Genomic DNA, 26,870 nt, shown 5'->3' with positions numbered 1-26,870 from the left:
GACAATTTAGCACGGCCAATCAACCTAACCTGCACATCTTTGGGTTGTGGGGGCGAAACCCACGCAAACACGGGGAGAATGTGCAAACTCCACACGGACAGTGACCCAGAGCCGGGATCGAACCTGAGACCTCGGCGCCGTGAGGCATCAGGGCAAACCCACTGGGCCACTGTGCTGCCCGTGCGTACACTTATAATGGAAATTGCCTATGCAAACTTGTCACATTGTAATTACATCTACTTTACAGTGGGGGTGCTATGGTAGAATTACAGCATGACATGTTTACACAGGTAGTTTCTTACATCATTGTGGACATAGGAATTTGGATTCGAGGCATATAAATAAGGACATGGGAAGGCGGCACGGTGGCGGAGTGGTGAGCACTGCTGCCTCACGGCGCAGAGGACTCGGGTTCGATCCTGGCCTCAGGTCACCGTACGTGTGGAGTTTGCACATTCTCCCTGTGTCTGTGTCGATGTCTTGGTCTAAGAGCCAAAATCATTCTTAGGCTGGGTCAATTGAAGATTTAAAAACTGAGAGGGATAGATAGATTGTTGTTCAACCAGGGTATCAAGAGTTACAAGTCAAGGTGGGTAGATGGAATTAAGATAGAGATGAACCATGATCTAAAACAGTATCGGCTTGAGGGGCTGATTGGCCTACTCCTTATAAGACTTCTGATGACATGGTAAACTCAGACTCCATCTGCTCTCTCAGTGAATGTTACAGACCCCATGGCACCGTTTTGAAGAAGAAAGGGAAGTTAGTTATCCATGGCATCCTGACCAATATTTATCCCTTAAAGAGCACCGCCAAAAAGATTACTTGCTTATCATCAAAGTGTAACTAATAATTCAGTTTCACTTATCCCTCTAACCCTTCTTCACTCATCTTGGCTTAAAAAATCAATTAGAATAAATATGCAAATATGAGTAATTAGAACAGTACAGCACAGAACAGGCCCTTCGGCCCTCGATGTTGTGCCGAGCAATGATCACCCTACTCAAACTCACATATCCACCATATACCCGTAACCCAACAACTCCCCCTTAACCTTACTTTTTAGGACACTATGGGCAATTTAGCATGGCCAATCCACCTAACCCGCACATCTTTGGACTGTGGGAGGAAACCGGAGCACCCGGAGGAAACCCACGCACACACGGGGAGGACGTGCAGACTCCGCACAGACAGTGACCCAGCCGGGAACCGAACCTGGGACCCTGGAGCTGTGAAGCATTGATGCTAACCACTATGCTACCGTGCTGCCCCAAATTTTTTTTTTTTTTTAAATCAGTGGGGAATGGAATGACCTATCCATTTTAAATTGTGGGGCTGATTTAGCACACTGGGCTAAATCGCTGGCTTTGAAAGCAGACCCAGGCAGGCCAGCAGCACGGTTCAATTCCCGTACCAGCCTCCCTGAACAGGCTCCGGAATGTGGCGACTAGGGTCTTTTCACAGTAACTTCATTTGAAGCCTACTCGTGACAATAAGCGATTTTCATTTCATTTCATTTCATCACTCACTCTTACCGCTTTCTCGTCAAGCTGCACCCAATTCACTCGCCACTGGTATAGCTCACATTTAAAGTTGCCTTTTTCAAAAATGTAATGAAGAAAAGACTATGACCGGCATTCTCTGGTCGTTCACGCCATTGGGGGTCTCTGTTCCCGCCGGCAGCGTACCCCCTCCCGCGGGTTTTCCGGCGCCGTGGGGAGGCTCCAATGGGAATTACATTGACTGCAGCGGGAGCAGAAAATCCCGCTGCCATCGAACGACGTACCGCCTCCCGCCACTGGGAGGCTGGTAAATCGCGCCCTATGACCACCTGGAATGATCTGCTTCCATTGAATTCACTTGTGTCGCTTTCCTTCTTTAAGATTTACTGCACCGCATGACGGTTTTAATGGTTTTTTTCACAGGGTGTGAGGGTTGATACAAAGGTCAGCACTTATTGCCTCCCCTTAGGAAGGCTATGGTGAGCTGCCTTCAGAAATGACTGCAGTCCGTGAAAGTTCTTCCACAATGGCTGCTAGTTTTCTAACACGCCTTTCAGGAATAGCAGCATGCCATCACTAGAAGGGAAGTGTGTCGTGTGATCCAGTCTCTGTTTCAATTTGACCTGTGAGCAGAACACATGTCGCACAGGCCAAAGTGAAACTGCAGAATGTGACACACTTCCCTTCGAGTGATTGCATGCTGTTATCCCTTAAATGGGAGTTTGATCCAGCGTTGATGAAAGGACGGTGATGCATTTCCAAATCAGGATGTTGCGTGACTTGGGTGGAACCTTGCATGTGATTTTCCCAAGATCCTGCCACCCTAGGCAACAATGGTGTAGGTTTGAGAGGTGAAGATGTTTTTTTTAAATAAATTTAGATTACCCAATTATTTTTTCCAATTAAGGGGGCAATTTAGTGTGGCCAATCCACCTAGCCTGCACATTTTTGGGTTGTGGGGGGGGCGAAACCCACGCAGACACGGGGAGAATGTGCAAACTCCACACGGACAGTGACCCAGAGCCAGGATCGAACCTGGGACCTCGGCGCCGTTAGGCAGCTGTGCTAACCACTAGGCCACCGTGCTGCCCTAGAGGGGAAGATGTTGAAGATGTGTGAGTGCAAATGGACTCAGGTAGGGGGCCATTGACAGAGGCCCCCCACCACGATTCTCCGCGCGCAACTGGCCGAGTTCCTGACGGTGTGGTTTTAACCACCTATCGGCCGTCGGGAACGTCGGGTGGCGGCTGCGGACTCAGTCTGCGGCCGCCCTGGTTGTGGTATGAAGGAATCGTTCACCAAGGGGGTGGGCCTCATGGACAGCCAGGGGAGCGATCGGGCATCACGGACCTGCGGGCGCGCGCAATTACCGGTGGGGGGGGGGGGGGGGGGTGGCGCCTACATTTTTGGTGCCGCTCCGCGGTGCGAGTCCGCCATGTCGCATGGGGCTGCCGCTGCAGGCCACCGCCGTGCGCATGCGCGGACTCTCGACCGTAAGTGCGGGGCGCCAAATCCACAGCCAGAGCTGCGGGAACCGCTCCGGGGCCCCACCCAGCCCCCCTGCGGACTTTCTTAAGGAAAGTCCAGAGTGTAAAACGCTGGCATGGGGACATAGCCTTATTATTGGAGAATCCAGGCACTGGTCTTTATTTCGTTGTTGGGGTTGATTGAAGGATAAATGATGGTGAGTATACGACCATTGTTCTTTTCAGAAAAGGCGCAGGAATCTTTTTCAGCAATGTGAGAGGGTAAATAAGACAAAAGCTGAACATCGCGGCTCAGAAGCAGCGAATCTGAGTGACACACTACCCCAATCTGCACGGTGACATCAGTTTATGTTGTGTATGCGAGTCTTTGAGAAAGGTCGGAGCCCACCACCTTCTGATGACATGTTAAACTGAGACTCCAGCTGCCCTCTCAGTGAATGTTACAGGTCCCATGGCACTGTTTTGAAGACGAGCAGGGGAGCTAGTTATCCATGACATCCTGGCCAATATTTATCCCTTAAAGAACACCGCACAAACAGATGATTTGTTTATCATTAAATCGTTGCCCGCGGGACCTTGCTGTACGCAAATTAGCTGTTGTGTTTCCTACGTTACAATAGAGACTACACTTAAAAAGAACTTAATTGGCTGTGAAAGCACTTGGGAACCTCCTGTGGTCATGTAAGGTGCTATATAAATGCAAACATTACTTTGAAGGGCACTGCCACCTGAGCCAAGTCCGTCACCAGCTCCATAAATAGGTATTTATTCCCAGTGACCGGAAATTCCCACCTGAGGTCAACGGACTTTTATATGGTTCCCGTCCCATCTGTGGCAATCCTGCGTTGGCCGTGGCCGAAGAATCTAGCCCATTTTATCAGAGGGTATTTCAGCCAATCAAATCAGCAACTTGGTGTGCATTTTATACAGGCATGTCAACAATTTGGACAGAACTGAACAGTATAAATACTGGTTCAATGTCTTTGACATTCTGCCACGCCATGTGAAACATGGAGGTAGATTAATTCTATTCTGTATTCACGTCGCTATCAAAAATGCTCTAGTTGGATGTAATGGATGGGCAGTGATTCTTTGCTTGGAGTATTGACGAGTTTATGTGAAGTTAGCTACATCCTCCTTTAAAATGACATTGCCAAGAGTAACTTTCAGACTGTAATCTAATTTTCAAGGTTAAGGTAGCAGTTATACACTTGCTGGAACTAGTGTTCATGATTTATGGTGTGATTTCAGCCACTTGATGAGGTTATAATAACCTTGTAACTAACACATTGCGCTATATAATTTGTGTAATGGTTACATTTTAAAACTTGACCCAGTGGAACTTGCTTCAAGTGGTTGCTGTTGGACTTTGCAAATTGTGTAAGGCTAAATCGTGGGTTAGTATTATTTATAGTGCAATAGCTTTTGACTTGAAAGTAATTTTAATTTGGTTGTTCATTTAGTCATTACAGCTTTAGAAAATGACTTTTTTCTTTGTTGTGTAAGGGTATTAAGGAATATGGAGCAAAGGTGGCTTAATAGAATTGAGTCTCGGGTTAACTATGATCTAATTGAATTGTGGTGCAGCTTTGAGGGCTGGAGGGCCCCCACTCCTGTTCCTAATAATGCAATTTTAGTTTATTTATTGTTAAACCTACTTTCTATTCTTTTAATCTTTATTGACTTTGGCTTAACTCACTTTATTACATGGAGCACTTATCGCAATTCCACTGTAAAGGCATTAAGCACAAGGTCACTAAATATGTCTCTGCACCTCCAACACGGCAAACGGTAATGTCATTCATTTCAGGTCATTACCGAGGGGCAAGGATTACAGCTGAAGGACCTTTGCAATGGCCAGAAACTGGAGGACTTTGTTATCATTGGAAATCGCTCCACAGCCACTGATGTTCAATCTCTCATTTGCACCCTGCCTGAGACAGAACTGAAAAAAGTCGAACGAGCATTCTTTTCCAACCTGGATATTCTAACGTTAACGCAAGTAAGTTAAGTAATTGAATCCATTCATGACGGTGTATGGCAAAACATATCGGACATTATTGACAGGAGTCATTATGGCATTGAAGAAGACCATTCAGCCCAACGAGTCCACACTGCTTCATTTTGGAGCAGTCCCATCAGTCTCATTACCCTCTTCTGTTCTCCTTTGCCCGACAAGTTTATTTTCCTCAAATGCCCATCCAAATTCTCTTTGTCTCCACTTCCACCACCCTCGGAGGCAGCAAGTTCCAGGCTATTGGCGCCCTCTGGGTAAAATAGACTCTTCCTCATTTCGCTCTGACATTTCTCATCCAAAACTTTAAATAATAATAATTGACTTTATTATTGTCACAAGTAGGCTTACATTAACACTGCAAAGAGGTTACTGTGAAAATCCCCAGTCGCTACACTCCGTCACCTGTTCGGGTAGACAGAGGGAGAATTCAGAACGTCCAATTCACCTAAAAGCACGTATTTCGGGATTTGTAGGAGGAGCCCGGAGCACCCGGAGGAAAGCCACGCAGACACGGGGAGAACGTGCATGCCCCGCACTGACAGCGACCCAAGCAGGAATCGAATCCAGGACCCTGGCGCTGGGAAGCAACAGTGCTAACCACTGCGCTACCATGCCGCCCATGTGCCATAATCCTTTCACCATCATCTAATGGGGACAGTTTTTCTTTACCTTATCTAAATCCGTCATACTCTTCTACACCTCTATCAAATCCCTACTCGATCTTCTTTTCACCAAGCAGAAAAACCTGTTTCTCCAACCCTGTAGCTAAAATCCCTCGCCTCTGACAGATCTCCTCTGCACCTGCTCAAATGCCGTTCTTAAAGTGTACTGACCAGAACTGCACGTGATATTCTAGTCGTGGGCTAATCCAAATATTCCCCTTGCCACTGATCAATTTTCCTCTGCCTAATGTCTTGTGGTTTGGGGAGGGAAAGAAAGGTGTGGAATTCTGAGCACTGGAGCTCCACTCCATTTGCATTGAACGTTTGTTTCTGGGCTGGGGCCACCCCTTCATGGCTGAGGAGAACGTGCCTGAAAGAGCAGCAAAGTGAAAAATGGCATGTGAAAGGCCTCACCAGTCAGTCAGACTGCCCAAACATATTGGGCATAAAGAGATGTCACCACAAGGTTCGTTCTGACCACGGCATTACTTCAAAGACCAAGGTAGTTCTTTCTGGCCAGTATTTATCCCTCCAGCAAATCTCCTGTGCTGATGAAGGAGGGAGAACCCCCAGTTTACATATTTTATCTGTAGCCATCATCCTATAGCCATGTTTTGGATATGTTAAATATACTCTGATACAGTTGACCCAACGACAATATTTTCTGCGCAATACTGTAGTGGGAAAGTAGCATAAAAAGGCTCTCGAGCTGATATTGCTGTTTTTCTGCCCAGTGACGAAAGCGCTAATTAGCCTGTCTGTTTGTCGCTTAATGCCCCAGAAGACAGCTTGGTCTGGGCAATAAATATCGCCTCGAGAGAAAAACACTACAGATGCTGTAAATCTGAAATAAAAACATGAAAAGCGCTGAAAACACTCCTCAGGCAGCATCTGTAGAGCGAGAAAAACAGAGATAACCTTTCACGCCAATGAGCTGCTGTCACATTGTATCTGAGCTGCTGAGTGTTTTCAAACTTTTTGTGGTTTTTAAAAAATAAACATCATCGCCCAGATCTCAGAAAATAATATTATTCACAAGAAATGCACTTGAAGACACAATTATTGTCCCCAACCACAGCCACCTTACTAATCAAATGCTGAAGTAATATGTTCCGCCCAGTAACACTGTCGGTGATGGCCCAGCAGACCCAGAACATGTTCCTTCATATTTTCTACAAATTATCGTGCAGCTACATCTGATGCCATATTCAAAGGTTGTGAACAGAATTGTTCTTTTCCAAAAAGAAAACTTCAGAAAGTAACAAATTATTTGTTTGGTATTCTCTTCATATCAGAAGCTCATTTAAGTGTCTGCCTATCCCTGCTGCGGAAGTGGTCAACTTTGTTTATTGTTCAAGCATGAAGCAAGGCGGGTTTTTTTCAGCGCAAAATCCATGGGATTGCGTATAATGTGTTTTTATGTGCGCTTATATAACTTCAGTGGAGAGTAAAACTGGCAGGGGTGTAAGAAAACAGCATCACGCCTAATCCTTAAATTAAAAATCACTATGTGTGTGTGTGTCGGCATGTGTGTGCCTGAGTTTGTGCGCATGAGTGTGTACGTGTGTCTGAATGTGTCTGCGTGTGTTTGGAGGTAAGTGTGCAGCGTGCTGGTTTGAGTGTATTTATAGATGTGTGTGTTTGAAGATGTGTGGGTGTCTGTGTGGGGAATGTCTGTTTGTGTGTGTGAGTGTTTCTGTGTATTTATAGATGTGTGTTGGAAGCTGCGAGCGTGTCGGTGTGGGGGTTGTGTGTTTGTGTGTGTGAGTGTTTGTACCTATGTGTATTTGTAAGTGTGTGTGTTGCAGGGTGCTTATGTGTATTTATATTGGAGGTGTGTCTAGGCGTGAGTGTATTTCCTTTGTCACTTAATTCTCTGTCCATGTTTTACAGAAAAGATTGATCACTAATCCTAATGCAACAGTGCAAGTAACTGAAGCCATGGACACCGTGCTGCAAAACCTGATGATTCTTGCTAAAGAGGTACAACGACCTTTTAAATGGGGAATTAATAGCTGGGAAATGTTGTTATATGGCACCCGGGAGGAGAGAACTACGTTTCCAAAGATCCATGATTTATTCACCAGCTTTGATTTGCCAGGAATCCTGTTGTTTTTTCAAAAGCGTCAGTGTGTGGCACAGCTAATCAATAACCTTTAATATCATCAAGGGTTCTCAATGCCTCCTTTACCTTCATGTGTGAACTTCACACATAGTTAATGCTAGCTCAGTCATTGTTGAAGGGTGGAATATTTTCCTCTATTCAATTCCAATGATTAGCATCAAGCGCTCCAGAGATGCAGTCAGTCACTGACAGGTGGAGACTAAAGCACCCGGTCGTGCTGCCCCTAAACAATGGGGGAGACGGTGGCAAATTGGTAATATAGCAATCCTGGGAACCTGTGTTCAAATCCCACCATGGCAGATGGTGAAATCTGAATTCAATAAAAAAAATGGGGAATTTTAACAATGGCCATTTTTGTTGTAACAACTCATCTGGTTCACTATTAATGACTTTTGGGAAGGAAATCTGCCATTGGTTGAATCTTAAAATGCCCTCTGAACAAGGGCAATTAAGGAAAATGAAATGAAAATTGCTTATTGTCACGAGTAGGCTTCAATGAAGTTACTGTGAAAAGCTCCTGGTCGCCACATTCCGGCGCCTGTCCGGGGAGGCTGGTACGGGAATTGAACCGTGCTCAGTGAGCTAAACCAGCCCCTGAGGATGGGCACTAAATGCAGATCCAGCCAGCGATGCCCATATCCTGCGAATGAATTGGGACAAAATGTACTCTGATCCAATCTTGGAAGAGTATGACCCCTGACCCACTGCTTGACACGTTGCCGTTTCCCAGAACAGTGAGTGGCTCTCAATAAAACTTCCAAGTCAGTGACTGATAATGACTGCTCTGTACTGTGAACTCGCGTACCCATAGGAAACTACATAGACATTGCGCAAACCAACTCCACGCCAATTGTTTGCTGCCGAGAGAGCGATATTTTAAAAAATCAAATAAACCAAGTGCAGTTGCTTCCTTTCAAGCACATCACTCCTGCCGGTTTCGATCAGAATGGCAAAGGTTCGGGGGTGAAACAAAAGGGGCTTGCAGGTGCCAGCCGCGGTTTGGCTGGTCGCTCTCTTGCATGACAGACAGTTGTGCGTTTAAGTCCCCTCCCCAGTGGCAAACAGCACAAAAATGCAGGCTCGCACGCCAGTGCACGACTAGAGGGAATGCTGCAGTGTCAAAGTGGTCCTCTTTTGGATGCGATGCTGAACCAATTCAGGCCTCCCCTGCTCTCTCAAAAGATCCCTATTTTACAGGAGGGTGGGGGAGTTTATCTCTGGTGCCCTGGCCAATATGGAATCCTCAATCAACGTCACTAAAACTGATCATCTGGGCATTATCACATTGCTGTTTGTGGGAGCTTGCTGTGCACAATCTAGTTGTCATGTTTCCTACATTACATCACAAAAGTGTTTCATTGGCCGGAAGGCACCGCCTGAGGTGGTCAAAGGTGCTATGGAAATGCAGTCTTGAAATCTAGTTCTAGCCGTCAGGAATGCAATGTGGTTAGCTTTTGACTTTTTCTGAACTATTTTTCTGGTGTTGTTGCTGTTTTCTACACGTGTCGCGACACAGTGCTACATGTGAGTTCTATTGTACTTTGGAAAAGTGACTTCACTGGAACGTCGCAGTGTTGCAGGTGTGGCTTACATTAAACTTGACAGCATCAAACCAGGCCATTCAGCCCAACTGACCTATGCTGGTATTTATGCTCCTCACAAACCTCCTATAAACATATCCTTCGATTCCTTTCTCCCTCAGGCACTTAGCTGACTTCTCCTCAAACGCACCTAAATAATTTGCTTCAAGTGCCCCGTGTTAGTAGTGTGTCCCACACTCTTCACCACTCCCTATTTTCTTGGAACATCGTCTGTTTTAATTCATCGCTTGGATTTCTCCACCAGTTTCATTCGGCAGTTGCCTCGCCTTCCCTCCTCTCTTGAATTAGTCGACATCAACTCCCTCAACCAATGTCACAAAAAGCAGGCCACGTGGTTTTATCACGCTGCTTTTTGTGGGGCCTGGCTGTGCATAAAATGGCTGCTGTGTAACAACACTTTACGAATACTTCATTGGCTGCAGGAAGTGCTGTGAGACTCGCTGACGTGGTGAAAGGTAACATTATGTTATCTCCAGTTGAGATACAGTTCTTCTGATAATCGCATGGCTCGCTATCTTACCAGGCAGCCAGGATGAACCTGCGAGCTTGAACAACGGGTGTTCGAAGACTATTTAACTGTCAGGGTCACTGCAGTCCCCACCCTACACCTATATCCACATGTACACAACATCACCTGACATACGTGGATTATGAATTGGGAGAAGGTGCCTTTGCCTGATTTCCCTTGTCCCCGATCCTTCCCCCTCTCGTCTTACCTAAGAGCACCGTGGCTTACTTTTGAAAATCCACTCAAGGGATGTGGGCTTTGCTGACTAGGCAACCCTTTATTGCCCATCCCTAATTGCCCTTGAGCCACCTCCTTGCACCACTGTAGTTAACTGAGCATAGGGCAGAATAAACCTGCCCAACTCTGCAGAGATCAATTAATTCAGTCAATCTGGAGGCCCTCCTCAATTTCATCCGCAAAAATAACTTTCACGAGCTTGGAAACTTGATGGGCAATTGGCCCCTACGGGGTCAGTTTGATCCGAGCTTGTTCTTATGCCTCTGCTGAAAATAATCAATTGCAGTGTAAAGCAGAAAAGCAAGTAGACTTTTGACAAAATCAACACTGACAGAAAGACTGCTTTAGTGCAGATTAAAGACACAAAATGTACCTCTGAATACCATGTACAAATTAGGCTAAATAGCTCTCATATGGTGGGTGTTAACGTGCAGCTTACCTTGCAAGCTTGCCTCTACTACACAAGGGGTTATTACATACAATTTCCTCGAGTGTAAACCAGAGAAACAGGCAATTCGGCCCACCTGGTCCATGCTAGCATTTGCCTCTGTCTAACCCTATCAGCATATTCTCCTTTTCTGCCTCGGGTGTTTATCTGTCTATCCTTTGAATACATCTATGCTAGTTTAGCTTAGTTGGCTGGATACGGTTGTGCGGGATGCAGAGCGAGGCTGGCAGCGTGGGTTCAATCCCCCGGCCAGCTTTCTCAACCTTGCCCCTTGCCTGAGGTGTGGGGACCCTCAGGTTACATCACCACCAGTCAGCTCTCCCCCTTCAAAGGGGGAAAGCAGTCTCTGGTCAGCTGAGACTCTGGCGTCTTAAGGCGGTTAACTGACTTTCACACTCTCACCGCTCTCCGAGGTAATACGTTTTTCCTCAATTCCCGATTGGATTTATTAGTGAGCAACTTGTATTCATGGCAACTGGTGTAAGTCTTCACCCTAAAGTGGAAACATCTTTGCTATATCTGCCCATCAAAGCCTTTCCCGATCGTAAAGATCTTTTATTTGGTCACCCCTCTGCCTTCTGTTTTCTTTTTCCTTTTCACGGCATGCGGGCGTTTCTGGCAAGGGGGGGGGGGGTCATTTCTTGACCATCCCTAATTTCCCTTGAAGGGTTGGCTGTTTCAGAGGGGAGGTAAGAGCCAACCAGATTTTTGGATGGGGTTACGGGGATAGGGCGGGGGAGTGGGCCTCGGTAGTTTGCTCTCTCAGAGGGTCAATGGGCTGAATGGCCTCCTTCTACACTGCAGGAATTCCGTGGTTCTTGCGGGTCTGGGGAATACTTACTCCCTTGTGCTTCGTTTACCTCTTTGCAAGCACTCCGACGCACTGACCGCTAACTCTGATCTGATACAGGGTGTTCTGTGAGGCCACACCTGTGGCTTCTCTTTTGTGCGATCCCCTCTGATGTGACAGGGACTGCTATTCGAGGAGCTCCCTTCCCTCGGATTTCTAAATGTACAAATGAAGTCTTTTGTCAAATGAACTGCAGTAACCCCGTTCTTCGTGAGAGGCTCATGGGCCACCCGGGTTTCATATTTTCTCAGTGTGACTCCAACATCCTCTTTCCCGGTTTGAGTCAGCGCAACCCACTTAGATCATACATTTTGTAAACTGCTTGCCGAGTCAGTTCTCACCAGTTGCAGCAGAACTGTGATATATGTCTTTTTTATAAAGCAAAAAAATATATATACATATCTGCTTTGCTTAGGTCTCGTGGCGCAGCAATAGTTTCACATGCAAACAGTGTCAAGTTTCAGAACTTTTACTGTTACAGCGCTTAGGCTTGCCTTTGTCCGTCAGATATAATTGGAATCATGTGATAGCGAACTTGCTGACGGGGCCAAGCCATTCCAGTACGCCCTGCTCTGAGGCACTTGCGTTTTGCTTGGGCTTCAGCCAAATAGACCAGATAACTGCAATTCTTGTCTTCGCAAGCAGAGAGGCAGGGACTGCCTGGTGAGCAAAACAGTTCCAACAGTGCTGGAAAAGATTCGGCAGGCTAGCCGGCATCTGTGGAGGTGGGACGCAGAGTTATGCTCTCAGCTTGAGGGACCTCTCGCCAGCCGTGGCAAGGGGGCATTGACCTGAAGCATTCAACTCTACGTCTGTCTCCACACTTGCTGCCAGGCCCGATGAGTGGCTTTCTGGTTTTTATTTGTTTCAGATCGCCAGAAAACGCAGTATTTTCCTTCTGTTGAACTGTAGTCCGCTGGCCTTGAAGGCATTGTAATACTGTCCATAAAGTAGCAGTTGCATGTTTTGAATATACCCCGAGTGTCCGCTGGTTTCTTGATTGTGTATAAATGCTTCTGTAATGGAGTAATAGAGCCTCCTGCGGTTCTTCTCTGTGGAAAATTTGCAGAATGACGGAATCTCAATTGTTACAGCTTCGAGGGAGGCCATTCAGCCCATCATGTCTGCTTGCTATCCCAATGAGCTATGCACCTCCTGGCATTCCCCTGTCCTCTCCCCAAAACCCAGCATAATATTCCTTTTCAGATAATAATCCAATTTCCCTTTTGCGTGTCTCGATTGTACCTGCGTCCTCCACAGTGCATTCCAGATCCCAACCACCCACTGCATGAAAAGAAATTCTCCTCGGGTCGCCATCGCGCCTTTTGACAATTACTTGAGGTCTGTGCCCTCTCGTTCACAATCCTAGTCCGCTCTGGGCAGCCTCCTATTTTCAGCCTCCTGCAACTTGTGTCCCCGCCCACCCAGTGGCTGGGTAGCCAGTTGCCGAATGTGAGACAGGCATCTAAAATTATCATGAGCCCCTGAGGTAGGACATCCCTCATTCTCCGAGCTTCTTCAGCCATTGTGGACCTCGGCTGCAGTCTCTCCTTGCATCTCCATAAATATTGGGGCCAGAGAGCATGTTACAGTCAGAGATATTCTTGCTCAATTTTTAACACCGAAATAGCTCATATCCACCCCACGCTGTGTTCAGCTGTAGGGGGCGATTCTCCAATATGGAGCCCAAGTATTTGTGTCTGCTCCAGCGCCGCGCCAATCTGCGCATGCGCGGGGGATTTCTTCTGCGCGTGGCCCCGACTCAACATGGGGTCGGTGTTCAGGGGCCGGCCGCGCCAGGAAGTAGGCCCGGTGGTGGGGGGGGGAGAGGCCGGCCCGCCGATCGGTTGGCCCCGATCGCGGGCCAGACCCCATCGGAGGCCCCCCCCAGTGAAGGTGCCCCCCCTCCCCCCGCAGGCTGCCCGGTGACCGTTCCCACAGAGTTCCCACCGGCAGCAACCAGTGGTGAACGACACTGGCAGGACTCTGTCGTATTGGCGCGGCCGCTCGGCCCATTCGTGCCGGAGAATCAGTAGCCCCGCCGATTCCAGCAGCCCGCGGCCGGCGCCGCGCCAAACCCGCCGGCGCAAATGGCGGCGATTCTCCGCAGCTCGGAGAATCGCGCGCTGGCGTCAGGGCGCGGTTGCGGCGATTCTCCGGCCCGGCGCGGGGCTCGGAGAATCGCCCCCATTGTCTCCGAGCCTGGCTGTATGAAAGGAGAACACTAATGTGATAGAAACAAGCAACCTCACTCTGGAAGCCACTGTCGGAGAGGAAACTCTGATATCATCAACGCATCCCATCACCCGGATCCTCTGAATCATGAACATTTTGTGTTGATCTCGCAGTCCCAACAAGTATCCCATTCATAAAAGGACCATGAGAGCAGGTTCTGTAAGTCCACCACAGATGCATTTATACGTGGTCGGGCAACCAAGGACTGTCGGGATAGATTTAAATGACAGGGTAATTAGAGCATTGCAAATTCGACATACGTGAGACATGCTCACTAGGAATAGGTGTGTTAGTGTTACAAGCAGTGTTTCTCACGAACTTTCATTCCCCGAGGCTGTGGTGATCATTTCCACTTGGGTCAGATTCTCAGCGATTGGAAATTCCCTGGCCTGCAGAAAAGTGAGACCCTTTGTGTTTGCCAGTTCAAAGGGTGGGGGGAGTACCAGAGAGGCAGACGGGAAGTAACACACATTGTTTTCTATCTCCCCCCCCCCCTTCTTCGTACTCTTTGTGCAGTTGACAGAAGTGAAGAGTTGGGGCGACATGAGAAGGGAGGTGATGCTACTGTCCAACGACAACATGACCGAGTCTCCACAGGAACTGTACCAGGCCGTTTCGAGGATCGTGTGTGGTCACCCCGAAGGCGGGGGCTTAAAAATCAAATCATTGAATTGGTACGAGGACAGCAACTATAAATACCTTCTGGGTAAAAATGGCACGGACGAGGAGGCTGCGCACTATGACAATTCAACAAGTGAGTGTCCACACTAGGCTGTTGTCGTGCAAGTTAAAACCATGTACTTTTTGCAAAGGGTGAACTCATGTAACAGACTGGATTTGGATGCCGGGGGAACGCTGGGTGGGTCGTCTCGGGTTACCAACTCTCCAGAATTCACCTGGAGTCTCGAGGAATTAAAGATTAGTCTCCTGGTCGCTGCTATCGCAGAATGTACAGTGCAGAAAGAGGCCATTCAGCCCATCGAGTCTGCTCCGGCCCTTGGAATGAGCACCCCACCCAAGCCCAAACCCCCCCACCTTATCCCCGTATCCCTGGAGAGAAGTCACAAGGGCAATTGAAAAAAAGGATGTTCCGCTTATTTTTTATTTGCTTCCATAACTTTTGTTCTTTAAATGTGAAAACATTGGAGATGGTGGTGGTGGGGGGTGAGGGTGTGGGGTGGGGGGGGGGGGGGGGGGGGGGGTTGCTGTTTGGCCAGGTGGAGTGGGTTAAGATTGGAGGTCATGTGATGAGACCTCGAGGAAGATCTCCAATCAATCTTGGCAACACCAGTATAAAGGATAGGATCAGATTTCTGATGTTTTTTTCTTCGCTGTATTCACTTGCCTTTGTGTTGTGTTGTTTTGTGAACAGTCACCGTCCATCATGGGGGTGGTGGGTGTTAACTATTTGCTTCCATTTCTCCTCTAATATGTCACACTGATAAAGTCAAAGAGAATTTTATGCAGTTTGCTGAGAGGCAACGTTATAATTTGTTTTGTAGAGGCATAGTCATTTACCACAGAAAAGGCCCTTTGGCCCATTGACTCTGCGCTGGTCCCAAACAACCACCGAACCATTCTATTCCCATTTTCCATCACTTGGGAGCCTTGTATGCTCTGGGATCGCAATTGCACATCTAAATTCTTTTTCAATGTTATGAGGGTCTCTGCCTCTGTTACACTTTCAGGCAGCGAGTTCCAAATTCCCACCACCCTCCAGGTATAAAGTGTTTCCTCACATCCCCTCTAAACCTCAGCCCCTTACCTTAAATCTATGCCTCTGGTCATTGATCCCTCCACCAAGGTGAAAAGTTTATTTCCGTCTCCTCTAACTATGCCCCTCATAATTTTGTACATCTCAATCAAGTCCCCCCTCAGTCCCCTCTGCTCCATGGAAAACAATCCATGTCTGTCCAATCTCTCTTCATAACTAAAACTCTCCAGCCCAGGCAACATCCTGGCAAATCTCCTCTGCAACCTTTTGAGTGCTATCGCTTCCTCCCTTCTTAAATGATGGTGCCACATTGGCTATCCTCCAGTCCTCCAGCACCTCTCCTGTGGCCAGAGGGGAATTGAAAATGGTTGCCTGCACCCCTGCTATTTCCTCCTTTGCCTCGTTCAACAGCCTGGGATACATTTCATTTGACCCTGGAGATTGGTCTACTTGTAAGCCTGTCAGACCACTCGGAACCTCCTCTCCATTTATGTTAATCTCAGTGAACACTGGCACAAAGTAGTACGGAACTTGAGTATTGCTGGAAAGTTGGATGCGTGATCAAAAGCATGGGGGCAGTAGTTCCCCTGATGCATTCTCCATGATAATCCCTCGACTAATCAGAGTTGACCTGACGACCAGTTGGCACCCCTTTACCCTCACGCTGTATAAACGTTTGAATTGTTGCAATCTTTGGAAATTTGGCAGTTTTGCATTGCTGGGGTCATGGAAGGCACGAGGCAAATGCAGGTCTTGTTTTTTCATTTTTTCTCTCTCTCTCTACTTCACTCATTCGCCTGCCGGGAGAGAAAAAAAAATCACTTAGCTGGTTTGTGGATCTCTGAATGTAAAACGTTTGCTTTCCTTTCAAGCACCATACTGCAACGATTTGATGAAGAATTTGGAATCCAATCCCATCTCTAAGATGATCTGGAGGGCCATGAAACCCCTGTTGGTCGGCAAGGTCCTGTATACTCCTGATACCCCCGTGACCCGGAGAATTGTCAAAGAGGTAAGCCTTCCTTTTAAGGAGGCCAACATAACCAGGAACACATTTCCCCTTTTCCGAATCTAACCTTTGTCATTCCCTGCCATTTTCTTCCTTTGTACTGTACATCCTGTCGTGAATAAAGGGCATGGCCTGTCTTAGCTCCCCGATAAAATACTTTTAGGGTTGCCAGATGGCTCAGTTGGCTGGACAACTGGTTCCTAATGGGAAGGCCAGCAGCCATGGGTTCAATTCCCGGACCGGCTGAGGGTACTCTTGAAGTCTTCTCAACCTTGCCTCTGAAATGAGTTCACTCATTACCAGTCAGCTGTTCCCCTCAAAGGAGAAAGCAGCCGATGGTCACCTGCGACTATGGCGGCTGCACTTTACTTCCTACATTAACAATAAATGACTACATTTCAAAAAGTACTTCATCGGACATTAGTGCTTTGAGAAGCTTAAATTTTGTGAAGAATGCAAAGCCTTTTGGTCTTCCACTTCTATTCAATCAGGAAAACAACCTGCTGGTCAGCTTTTTCTTTTACTCAATGTTTAGGGCGATCATTGTCCATGTAATTTCAACCCAATCGATCCACCCAGCTTTATTACCAATATGCCTCCTCAGCTTGGACCTCAAGGTTGGCTTGATTGTTTTTTCAGGTGAACAGGACCTTTCAAGAACTAAGTGTCTTCAGAGAGGCTGGAGAGGTGTGGGGAGAGATTGGACCAAAGATCTGGGAATTTATGGAAAGAAGCCAGGCAATGGATCTGATTCGAGTAAGTGCACATTGGCGGCTGGGTATAGTCTCTCTTGTGTTGTCATTATATCTCACATTGTTGGCTGTTTCTGGAATGAATTAACATGATCATTGTGTGTCACCAACAAGACACGATCATCGGTCTAACTATTGTCTCAAATTCATTGACACCGTGTGAACAGAATGGCTGGATGGGTGTAACTCCAACGACGCTCAAGAAGCTCGACACCATCCGAGACAAAGCAACCCCGCTTGATCGATATGCCATCCACCACCATAAACATTCACTCCCTCCCTCCACAAAACACTATCAGCAGTGTGTACCATCGGCAAGGTGCACTGCCGCTAGTTACCAAGGCTTCGTCGACAGCACCTTCCAAACTTTCCAGCTCCATGGCCGAGAAGGGGAACAGATACCTGGGGAACATCGCCACCTGGAGGTTTCCCCCGAGTCACTCACCATCCTGACTTGGAAATATGCCGGCCGTTCCTTCACTGTCTCTGCTTAAAAGGATAGAGAATTGGTTGACTTCCTGATAAGAGGGTTATTACTGATAAAAACAGTTCTGCATGGACACCAATAATAGTATAACATTTGGATGAGTGCATCTCCAACAACACTGGGCGAGATAAGGCCCTGAAAGGCCTTAATAAAGGTGCGAGCAGGCTTCCTGCCTCAGGCCTTGCCCGCCCCACCATAAAATTGTGTTTTGGACAGGTGGGCAGGATCCTGGAAGGAATCCTGTCCATGCAATTTTACACCCCCCTGCATCTCGGACCCTGCCTGGTGGAAGGGGTGGGTGGGAGCACCAAATTCCTGGCCCATATCGCTGCTTATTCACTGTCGCTGGGTCAAAGTCCTGGAACCCCCTCCCTAACAGCACTGTGGGTATACGTACACCACTTGGACTTCGGCGGTTGGAGAAGGCGGTTCACCACCACCCCCTTCTCAAGGGCAATTAGGAATGGGCAATAAATGCTGGCTTCGCTGGTGAAGCCCAAACCCTGCGAAAGAATTTAAAAAAAAAAGAATTGACCATTTTGCGATTGTCTGCCCTCCATTTTGGTTCCTCCATTCAGCGGGCGGTTATTTGATTATGGGGAATGTCAGAACAGAGCCCAGTCCTGCCCTCATACAGCAGTCACCCGCGCCCTTTCGGTGAAGAAATGCTTCACGTTTCTATAATTTACAAGATTGAACTGTTCACAGAATTCTTAGTTCTTGACAATGAAGATGAAGGGACGTACTTACAAACAGTTTCAAAAAAGTTAAGAAAAATAAAGTGATGCAGCAAGATCAACTAGTGAACAGTTATAACGCTGTGAGGCTTGCCTTATATAACATCAATGAATCAACGTTCTGCTATAAATATGAATAAAAAAATGAAGTGAACACTGAGTTAATGTCCAGACCCTCCAGTCAGTATACAGTCAAACGTCCACATGTACTTCACTTAGCACTTGTTGGTGGCAAAATTACGGCAATCAGTAAATATGGTAGAATTTTTGTTTCATTATCGAATGTTTGGCAGCTGGATAAGGTGCCTGAGAAATATGACGCAATGCGTTCTTTTTGGAAACGGGATAATTCAGTACATTTTCCCTTTTCGCAATCTGTACAAGTGTCTTCTGTTGCAAACAAACAGCATTCTTGACTCACGCAGCACTGAGAAATGTGGATGAGCACACAATGTGTCAGGCTGTTATTTTGGTGTCCCACTTGGCAGTAGGTTTAGCTCCTGCTCTGGTGACTCCTTGTTCCTTAAATCGCCACGAGTCCTTCTTTGAACACACAACCAGTTCTCACCAGCATCCTGCCTGGTGGCTAACACCCATAAACACCCCTTTTCCTCTGCTTTTTCCTCTCCATGGGCCGGACCAAAATTTCCCGCTGATATGAACGGCCGTTAAATCCCGCCCCATGTCTCTGTTTCAGTGTCCAGGAAGCCAGCTGCCCTTCCTTTGTGTCAACGTGTGAAAGCTGTCACTTGACTTTCTTTAGGCTCCAGCTACGGATCACATGGGCCAGCCTCATATATGATCATTCGCCTCCGTTTCAAGGCACTCTATTTCACCTTAAATTAATGGAGGCAGTTTAATACATAGCCATCTTATAAAGTCTTGAAACGTAATGTACAGCACAGAAGAAATGTGAAGAAATTCACTCTTAGCTGGAGCAATCTTCCTCTCTCCCCAGTCCTGTGTTGTTGTCTGCCTCAAATATATGGGAGAAAAGACACAAACCTGCACATATGTAATCAGAACATCCAGCCCCTCCACCCACCTACTACCACTCTTCCTCTCACAGAATCCCTATGGTGCAGAAGGAGGCCATTCGGCCCATTGAGTCTGTGCCGACCCTCTGAAAGGGCGGCCCACCTAGGCCTGCACCCCAAACCTATCCCCGTAACCCAATAACCCCACTTTATCTCTTGTACACTAAGGGGAAATTTAGCATGGCCAATCTACCTAACCTGCACAGCTTTGGACTGTGGAAGGAAACCGGAGCCCACAGAGGAAACCCACGCAGACACAGGGAAAAGGTGCAAACTCTGCACAGACAGTCACCCGAGGCCGGAATTGAACCAGGGTCCCTGGCGCTGTGAGGCAGCAGTGCTAACCACTGTGACACCGTGCCACCCCTTCCAAGACAAGTGTAAGCCACCTTAATGCACATCAATACATATTTATTTGCCATTTTAATACTTAAGCTGACAACCATGGTTAAGTTTAATTATTTGTAGCCATTTCCTTTCCCCAAATTAATTGCAATTTTCAACATTTCCTAACTCCCTTCACGAGAAAAGATTTAGGATGCTGTCGAGTTAATTTTATTCGGAGGTCGGGTGTCTGTAGATTTGCAGCTGCTTTCTTGAAGTCTCGATCTCTGTCCCCCATTGCAGGCTCTGGTCACATCGAGAAAAGCGTGCAATCTATTTTTTTGCCAAAAAAATGAGTATCTTACCGGCAGCAATCATTGATCTGAATTTGTGTGCTCGCAATGCCCATTAAGTATGGGTTGTATGCGGACAGCGTGGAAGTGTTGTTGATCAGCTGCCGAATTGGTAGGGATCTTGGCGTAGTCCGTTCGCACTATGTGCTCCTGCTGACCACATGAATGACTTTATGTGAACTGCATTGCCCCCTGGTGGTAAATGCAGGAACCGTGCAATAAATGCAAACCCACAAGGTGCACTGGCATCAATAAAATTAAACCTACCCAAAGGCTTTCCAGCTTAGTTGACCGTCACTTTCTGATTGGCCATATCTGCTGAAACAGTATTTGGCCCAAGTCTTGTTATTTTTATAAATATGCTGGAATAGGTACCAGTGTTCAGTTAGCTCTGTGCCTGACCTGCAACTTAACTCCTTTTACCCTGTTTTGTCCCGTAACCCCTAATTGCTTTACGTTTCCCATTTTTCTTTGACCTGCCCTCAACGGTTGGAATAGATCTGAGATTAGCTTTCCCGAGGACCCAGTGGGCATGATTCCGAATTGCCCAGTCTCGAAAGATCTCAAGTTGGATCATTGAGCTAACCCATCTCCTCCAGGAGCTGTGGGGCTGGGCTCTGCCGTCTGCCTCTGGGGGAGCTGATCAGGGGAAGGTGCGTTCAGAATGTGCTGGAGAGAGCCCTTGCACGGGCGTCGGGCTTGGCTGTGGTTCTTCCTGCAGCCCGGCAGCACTCCATGAGGGGTGGCACAGTGGTTAGCACTGCTGCCGCACAGCGCCAGGGACCCGGGTTCAATTCCGGCTTCGGGTGACTGCCTGTGCAGAATTTGCACCTACTCCCCATGTCGGCGTGGGTTTCCTCCGGGTGCTCCAGTTCCCTCCCACAGTCCAAAGAAAGTGCAGCTGAGGTGAATTGGCCGTGCCAAAAATTGCCCTTGAGCGTCCAAAAGGTTAGGTTGGGTTACGGAGGTTGCGTGGGGGCTCTTTCAGAGGGTTGATGCAGACGCGATGGGCCGAATGGCCTCCTTCTGCACTGCAGGGATTCTATGAGATATGAAGAACAGACACTGCGACAAGTTTCGAAGGGCGCAGGCAAGGAGGAGGATTTTTTAAAAACAGTTTAACGCAGCAAGTTGTCACGATCGGGTATGAGTAGGAGAGGAAGATTCAATCGTAACTTTCAAAAACGCATTGGATAAATAGATGATATGGAAGCATTTGCAGTGCCACAGAGAACATAGAACATAGAACATTACAGTGCAGTACAGGCCCTTCGGCCCTCGATGTTGCGCCGACCTGTGAAACCCCTCTAAAGTCCCTCTATGCTATTCCCTTATCGTCCATATGCCTATCCAATGACCATTTGAATGCGTTTAGTGTTGGCGAGTCCACTACTGTTGCAGGCAGGGCATTCCATATTCCTTACTACTCTCTGAGTAAAGAACCTACCTCTGACATCTGTCCTATATCTATCTCTCCTCAATTTAAAGCTATGTCCGCTTGTGCTGGAAAGAGAGTGAGATGAATTAGAATGTTCTTCCAAGGATCTGGCACAGACATAATGGCTGTATGAATCCGCATTTGGGAGAGAAGAGGTGAGGGGGGAATATCAAAGATGGAAAGAAAAGTTGCTTCCCATGTAACTCGATTCAGTTGTGCTTTTCCCTCATTCACAAAGATTCCAGATCTGATCTTTCCCCTGGGAGGTACACGGAGAGGCCTTGTGGGTGGTTGAATACAGTACTGACCTCCGATGTTTCGCTATCATTTCTAATCTCCACAGAACCTATTAAAGAAGCACATTACGGCCAAGTACGTTGACTCGAAGTTAGCTGGAACGTCTTGGACGGCGGCTGACCTCTCCAGCTTTCTCGCTAAATACCCAGAGGAGGCCCAGGACCCGAACAGGCCAACGTACACCTGGAGGGAGGCTTATAATGAGACCGAACAGGCAATTCACACAATATCGCTCGCAATGGAGGTCAGTCTTAACTCTCTCTGGCGTGGCCATTCAAACCAACGTGTCTCGTTTCCTTACCTCGAGAAAAACGAAGGGCTGAACCGTGACCTAATGGGGGCCTTTAAGGTCATGAAAAGGTTTGAGAGAGCCGATCCTTCTGGGGGGAAATCCAAACCAGGTACCATAGATGTAAGATAATCACTGATAAATTCAGCAAGGGAATTCTGGAGGAGCTCTTCTGCCCAAAAAGAATGTAGAACGTGTTACCAAATGGACTGCGTGAGGCAAGTAGCATTTTAGGGGAAGTTCAAGAAAGAGCTGAAGGCAAAAAAGGATAGAAGGTTTTGTTGCCAGGTTTAGGTGGCGAGAGATGGGAGTAGGCTGAGGAGAAACATTAACTGGGAAGGAACAGTTGGGCTGAATGGCCTCCTGTTCCCATGTTACGTAATCTATGCAATTCTATGCACAGCTCTGAGAATGTATATACAAACTCTTAAGATTACAGACTGAGGGGATCTGACCGATTTTCACAAGGCCCAGCCAAGGTTTGACACGATTGTAAAAGAATCGGGAAGGGTGGTGGAAACAGAGACAGTCACGATTTCAGAAAGGAAATTGGGGTCAGCACATGAGGGAAATAAACCTCTGCCGGGAGGATAGAGCAGGGGAATAGGGCTAACTGGATTGCTCGACAGAGGGCCAGCAGGGATTCAATGGGCTGAATGGCTTGTTTCTTTGCTGTGATGGCTCTGTGACTCTCTGACGAGCCGGATGCTAACTACAACCTCTCTCTGATCCAAGTGCATAAAGTGGGACAAATTGGAGGCCGTGTCCACTGAGGAGAAGCTAATAAACAAATCTATGGAACTGTTGGACGAAAGGAAGTTCTGGGCCGGAATTGTCTTCCTCGGACCTGAGTCGAAGAGTACGAAACCATCAGAGCACGTCAAGTACAAGATCCGGATGGACATCGACAATGTGGAGAGGACGAACAAGATAATGGATGGGTAATACAATCGCAGCAGCGTAACATTAAAACCCCATGGTGCTTAAAGTATGGAAGGAAGCGCGTTGACAACTTTGTTCACTGTTTTATCAAAGTCTCTGTTGTTCAGACTTATGCTTGTTTCTCTTCTTTTCAACCAGCTACTGGGATCCTGGTCCTCGAGCTGACCCGTTTGAAGACCTCCGTTATATTTGGGGCGGTTTCTCTTACCTCCAGGACATAATAGAGCACGCAATCATACGCGCCATTACAGGGAGCGAAAAGAAAACCGGCGTGTATATTCAGCAAATGCCGTACCCCTGCTATGTGGATGACTTGTAAGTTCTACCAACTCCAACCCCACCCCCTCCCCCAACCTCGGTCAGCTTTACTGTTACCAAGCTGGATTTAGTATTCAAATTGTCAGCGAGGGATTCCAGTTCACGTCAAACTCAATTATTAATTGAGATCTTTGGATTACAAACCAATAGTGTGATCACTACACTGTCATTAGCAAAAACACATAACACGGACACGTTTATTCCCCGTTCTGTGTTGGAGGCAACGATGGACATCTCACTGTCCCCAGGCGCCCTAGTATTAAACTCTCGACGTTTTCAAATCTCAGCATCCGACTCTCATGCCAAGCGTTTGAAGTGTTTCTTCCGATCGAGCAGGTCACATTAAAGTCTTTGTTTGAATGCACTCGCTTGTGTCCTTGTTTGACGAGCTGAAAAACTAAAACGCCCTCTTCCTCTTGTCTGACCGTAGGTTTCTCCGTGTCCTGAGCCAGTCACTGCCTCTCTTCACCACTCTGGCCTGGATATACTCTGTCGCGGTGATCATCAAAGGGGTAGTGTATGAGAAAGAAGCACGGCTCAAGGAGACCATGAGAATTATGGGATTGAGTAACGGTACCCTGTGGCTCAGCTGGTTCATCAGCAGCTTAATCCCTCTTCTCGTCAGTGCAGCCTTGCTGGTGGTAATTCTGAAGGTAAGTGGTTCTGCACATGAAATATTGCGAACCAAATAAAGTAGCTGCCTTCAGCCTTCGTTTTCCCTTGCCCAACTCTCTGAAATTCCGCTGGTGCGGGCAGAGGTTTGCGGGAGGTGGACAGCGGCCGTGGGGGTGAAGTGTTTCTCCTGGCCCGTTATCAGGTTGCCAGCAGTAGCTTGGGAAGATCCACCTTCACCCCCCCACGCTGAGGACGTCTCTTCCCAGGGGCAGCTGAAGAGACCGTCGGTGGGAGTGGGCGAATTCCCAGCAATTTCCCATTACAACGAGATTGAGGAACAAAAAACCCACAGGTTCCCTTTGCCCAGTCAAAAGGTGTGGCGAGGCTTCATCACCAATTTTGTTTTGCGGGATAGGTACAAAGCGATTAAAAAATGAGAAAGAGGGGGGTCGATGTTGCGCCCAGGTTGCTGCCAGCGAACGGGCGCTAAATCCCACAAGACATTCTCGCCTGCGCAAACTCACTTCCTGATTTTCCCTGACACTTCCCAGTGACGTAATGAGGTTCACGTCTTTTCATTGAAATACATTTGTATGAATTTGAATATTATTAATGGGCCTATGTGTCACATGATTCCCCCCCCCCCCACCACACACACTGAATATTCAAACATCGCCGATGTGACATCATGTTATTGAGGTTCACAACAGCTTTATGAAGATGGAAAAGACTAGAGGGCAATGCGACCAGGGCGGGGGCAAAGTAACGATAGCCCCTGGTGGAGAATGACATGCCCGCTGGCACAGGTTGGCATCTGACCTGTGCCAACCTGGAAGTACCAGCCTGTGCCAACCTGCATCAGGGGGCAGTGCCAGGGGCGGGCTGCCTGTGGAGTCCATTTGGGGAGGAGGATCCCCATTATGTGTTATGGTGAGGGGGGGTTTGAAGAGTACCAAAGCCGTTGAAGAGGGGTATCCGGCGTTGAGGGGATTGGACCAGCATCGGGGGGGGGGGGGGGGGGGGGGGGGGGTCAGCGGTGGGGGAGGCCCTGGCAGCGAGGAGGCACTTAGCATTGATAGGGGGTGCGCCACGGTGGTTGTTGCTGGGGGTGGGGCAAGAGCCCCTGACAATTGTGCCATGGTTATGGAGAGCCCCTGATACTTTCATTATTGGGGGGGGGTTTCACCCGAGTTCTGATCGAGGCGCCCTTTAAAGATGGCATCCCAGTCTCTGTGGAACCGGCCTTGCCTTCTCCATCAGGACTCGCCCCGCCAGACTGACTGTGTAAACCAGCCCCTCCATATACACACGCACACAATTTTCTTTGTTAGAATGGCTCATGATCTGTTCTGAAAACTCAGCTGTGCATCTGGAGAGGTATATGCCGGATTTCAGTCAGAATCTGACACTCTGACGAATTATGGGAAAAAATGCACCTTCAGGATCATAGGAAATAGGAGCAGGAATAGGCCATTTGGCCCATCAAGCCTGCTCCGCCAATCGGCCTGATTGTGGCCTTTTTAAACTCCACTTTCCTGCCCCTAACTCTTAACTCTCTTGTCGATCGAAAACACAAAATAACCACAACCTCTGCATTCACTAAATTATTTTACAGCCAGTTGACATACATTTGAGGTGTGGCGCTGTTAGAAGTTAGGAAATGCTGACAGTAAGATCCCAGGAACAGAAATTTGATAATGGTCCAATCATCTGTTTTTGAAGGGGAGGTCTCTGGCATGCACGGCCATGGACCCGGCAATAGGTCCGGGTGCTCTATGTGGCCTGCATGCTAGCTCCCAGCAAAACGGGAATCAGTGGCCATTTTGTCCCAGTTTTCCGTCACCGTTCCCACGCCGGCATGGGGACATTGCCCCAGAATTGGTGATCTCAGCCCACTGGCCTCATATATCTGCCGCCTAAATTCGTGTCGATTTTTAACTTGAAAACTTGTAACAGTTCTAATTTAGGTTTAGTTATAAAAGCAAATTACTGCGGATGCTGGAATCTGAAACAGAAACTGCTGGACAATCTCAGCATGTCTGACAGCGTCTGTGGAGAGAGAAATGAGCTAACGTTTTGAGTCAGGTTGACTCTTTGTCACAACTGATTTTGGTTTTGTTGGTTCGATGCTTTTCAAAGTTAAAGTTTAAACCATCATTTAACTTTAATGAAGATTTCTTTCCCTCGTTCTTTCAGCTGGGGAACATCCTGCCTTACAGCAACCCCATTGCCGTCTTCGCGTTCCTCGCTGTTTTCGGGGTGGTAACGATCTTGCAATGCTTTTTGATCAGCACCATGTTCTCAAAAGCCAACCTGGCGGCTGCCTGCGGAGGAATCATCTACTTCACTCTGTATCTCCCTTACGTGCTGTGTATGGCCTGGCAGGAGTATATTACCTATCCGGTCAAAATCGTTGCTGTAAGTAGGTTACTCCGTTTCTCGTTTCGCTACTCTGTTACGGAATTCTGTGACGTGCAAGGTGCCGGGGAAATATTTTGGAACGTGCTCAAATTCAAGGGCTCAACTTCTGAGTCAGGCACCCTCAAACCAGGAGAAAGAATAACCAGGCGCAGGATAAAGTTAGCATGATAGAATCCCCACAGTGCAGAAGGAGGCCAATTGGCCCATCGGGTCTTCATCAACCCTCAGAGAGAGCAGCCTGTCTAAGCCCAAGCCCCCCACCCGATCCCCACAGATCCGTCTAACCTTATTGGAGGCTAGGGGACAATTTAGCATGGCCAATCCGCCCAACCAGCACGTCTTTGTACTGGATCTCCCACAACTTTTCACCAATAATTGTGCCATGGAGGCAGGGCATGAGCATCTTGAGTTTATTGGCAGTGCCCACAGTTCAGGTCAGCTGGCCTCCATGCTACCTTTGTTTAA

The 26,870-nt window shown here is 47.7% G+C and overlaps 1 protein-coding gene across 2 annotated transcripts in view; it reads left to right on the top strand.

Annotated features, from left to right (window-relative positions):
- The window catches only part of LOC119970136 (phospholipid-transporting ATPase ABCA1-like), a 167,674-nt gene that overhangs the window by 75,967 nt on the left and 64,837 nt on the right, over window positions 1-26,870 (top strand). The window contains exons 7-16 of one of the 2 annotated variants that reach the window (XM_038804215.1): window positions 4,800-4,991; window positions 7,562-7,651; window positions 14,189-14,426; window positions 16,259-16,398; window positions 17,035-17,151; window positions 21,867-22,064; window positions 22,845-23,050; window positions 23,190-23,366; window positions 23,800-24,022; window positions 26,181-26,402. In XM_038804215.1, coding sequence (XP_038660143.1) covers window positions 4,800-4,991; window positions 7,562-7,651; window positions 14,189-14,426; window positions 16,259-16,398; window positions 17,035-17,151; window positions 21,867-22,064; window positions 22,845-23,050; window positions 23,190-23,366; window positions 23,800-24,022; window positions 26,181-26,402 — 1,803 coding nt within the window. Of the gene's footprint in view, window positions 1-4,799; window positions 4,996-7,561; window positions 7,652-14,188; window positions 14,427-16,258; window positions 16,399-17,034; window positions 17,152-21,866; window positions 22,065-22,844; window positions 23,051-23,189; window positions 23,367-23,799; window positions 24,023-26,180; window positions 26,403-26,870 lie in introns of those variants that run through there. The other variant, XM_038804216.1, reaches the window with a different exon arrangement.

The sequence above is a fragment of the Scyliorhinus canicula genome, chromosome 8, assembly GCF_902713615.1.
Source record: "Scyliorhinus canicula chromosome 8, sScyCan1.1, whole genome shotgun sequence".
NCBI classification, from domain to species: Eukaryota; Metazoa; Chordata; class Chondrichthyes; order Carcharhiniformes; family Scyliorhinidae; genus Scyliorhinus; species Scyliorhinus canicula.
The sequence above is the reverse complement of the archived record's forward strand: the minus strand, read 5'-3'. Positions and strand labels throughout refer to the sequence as shown.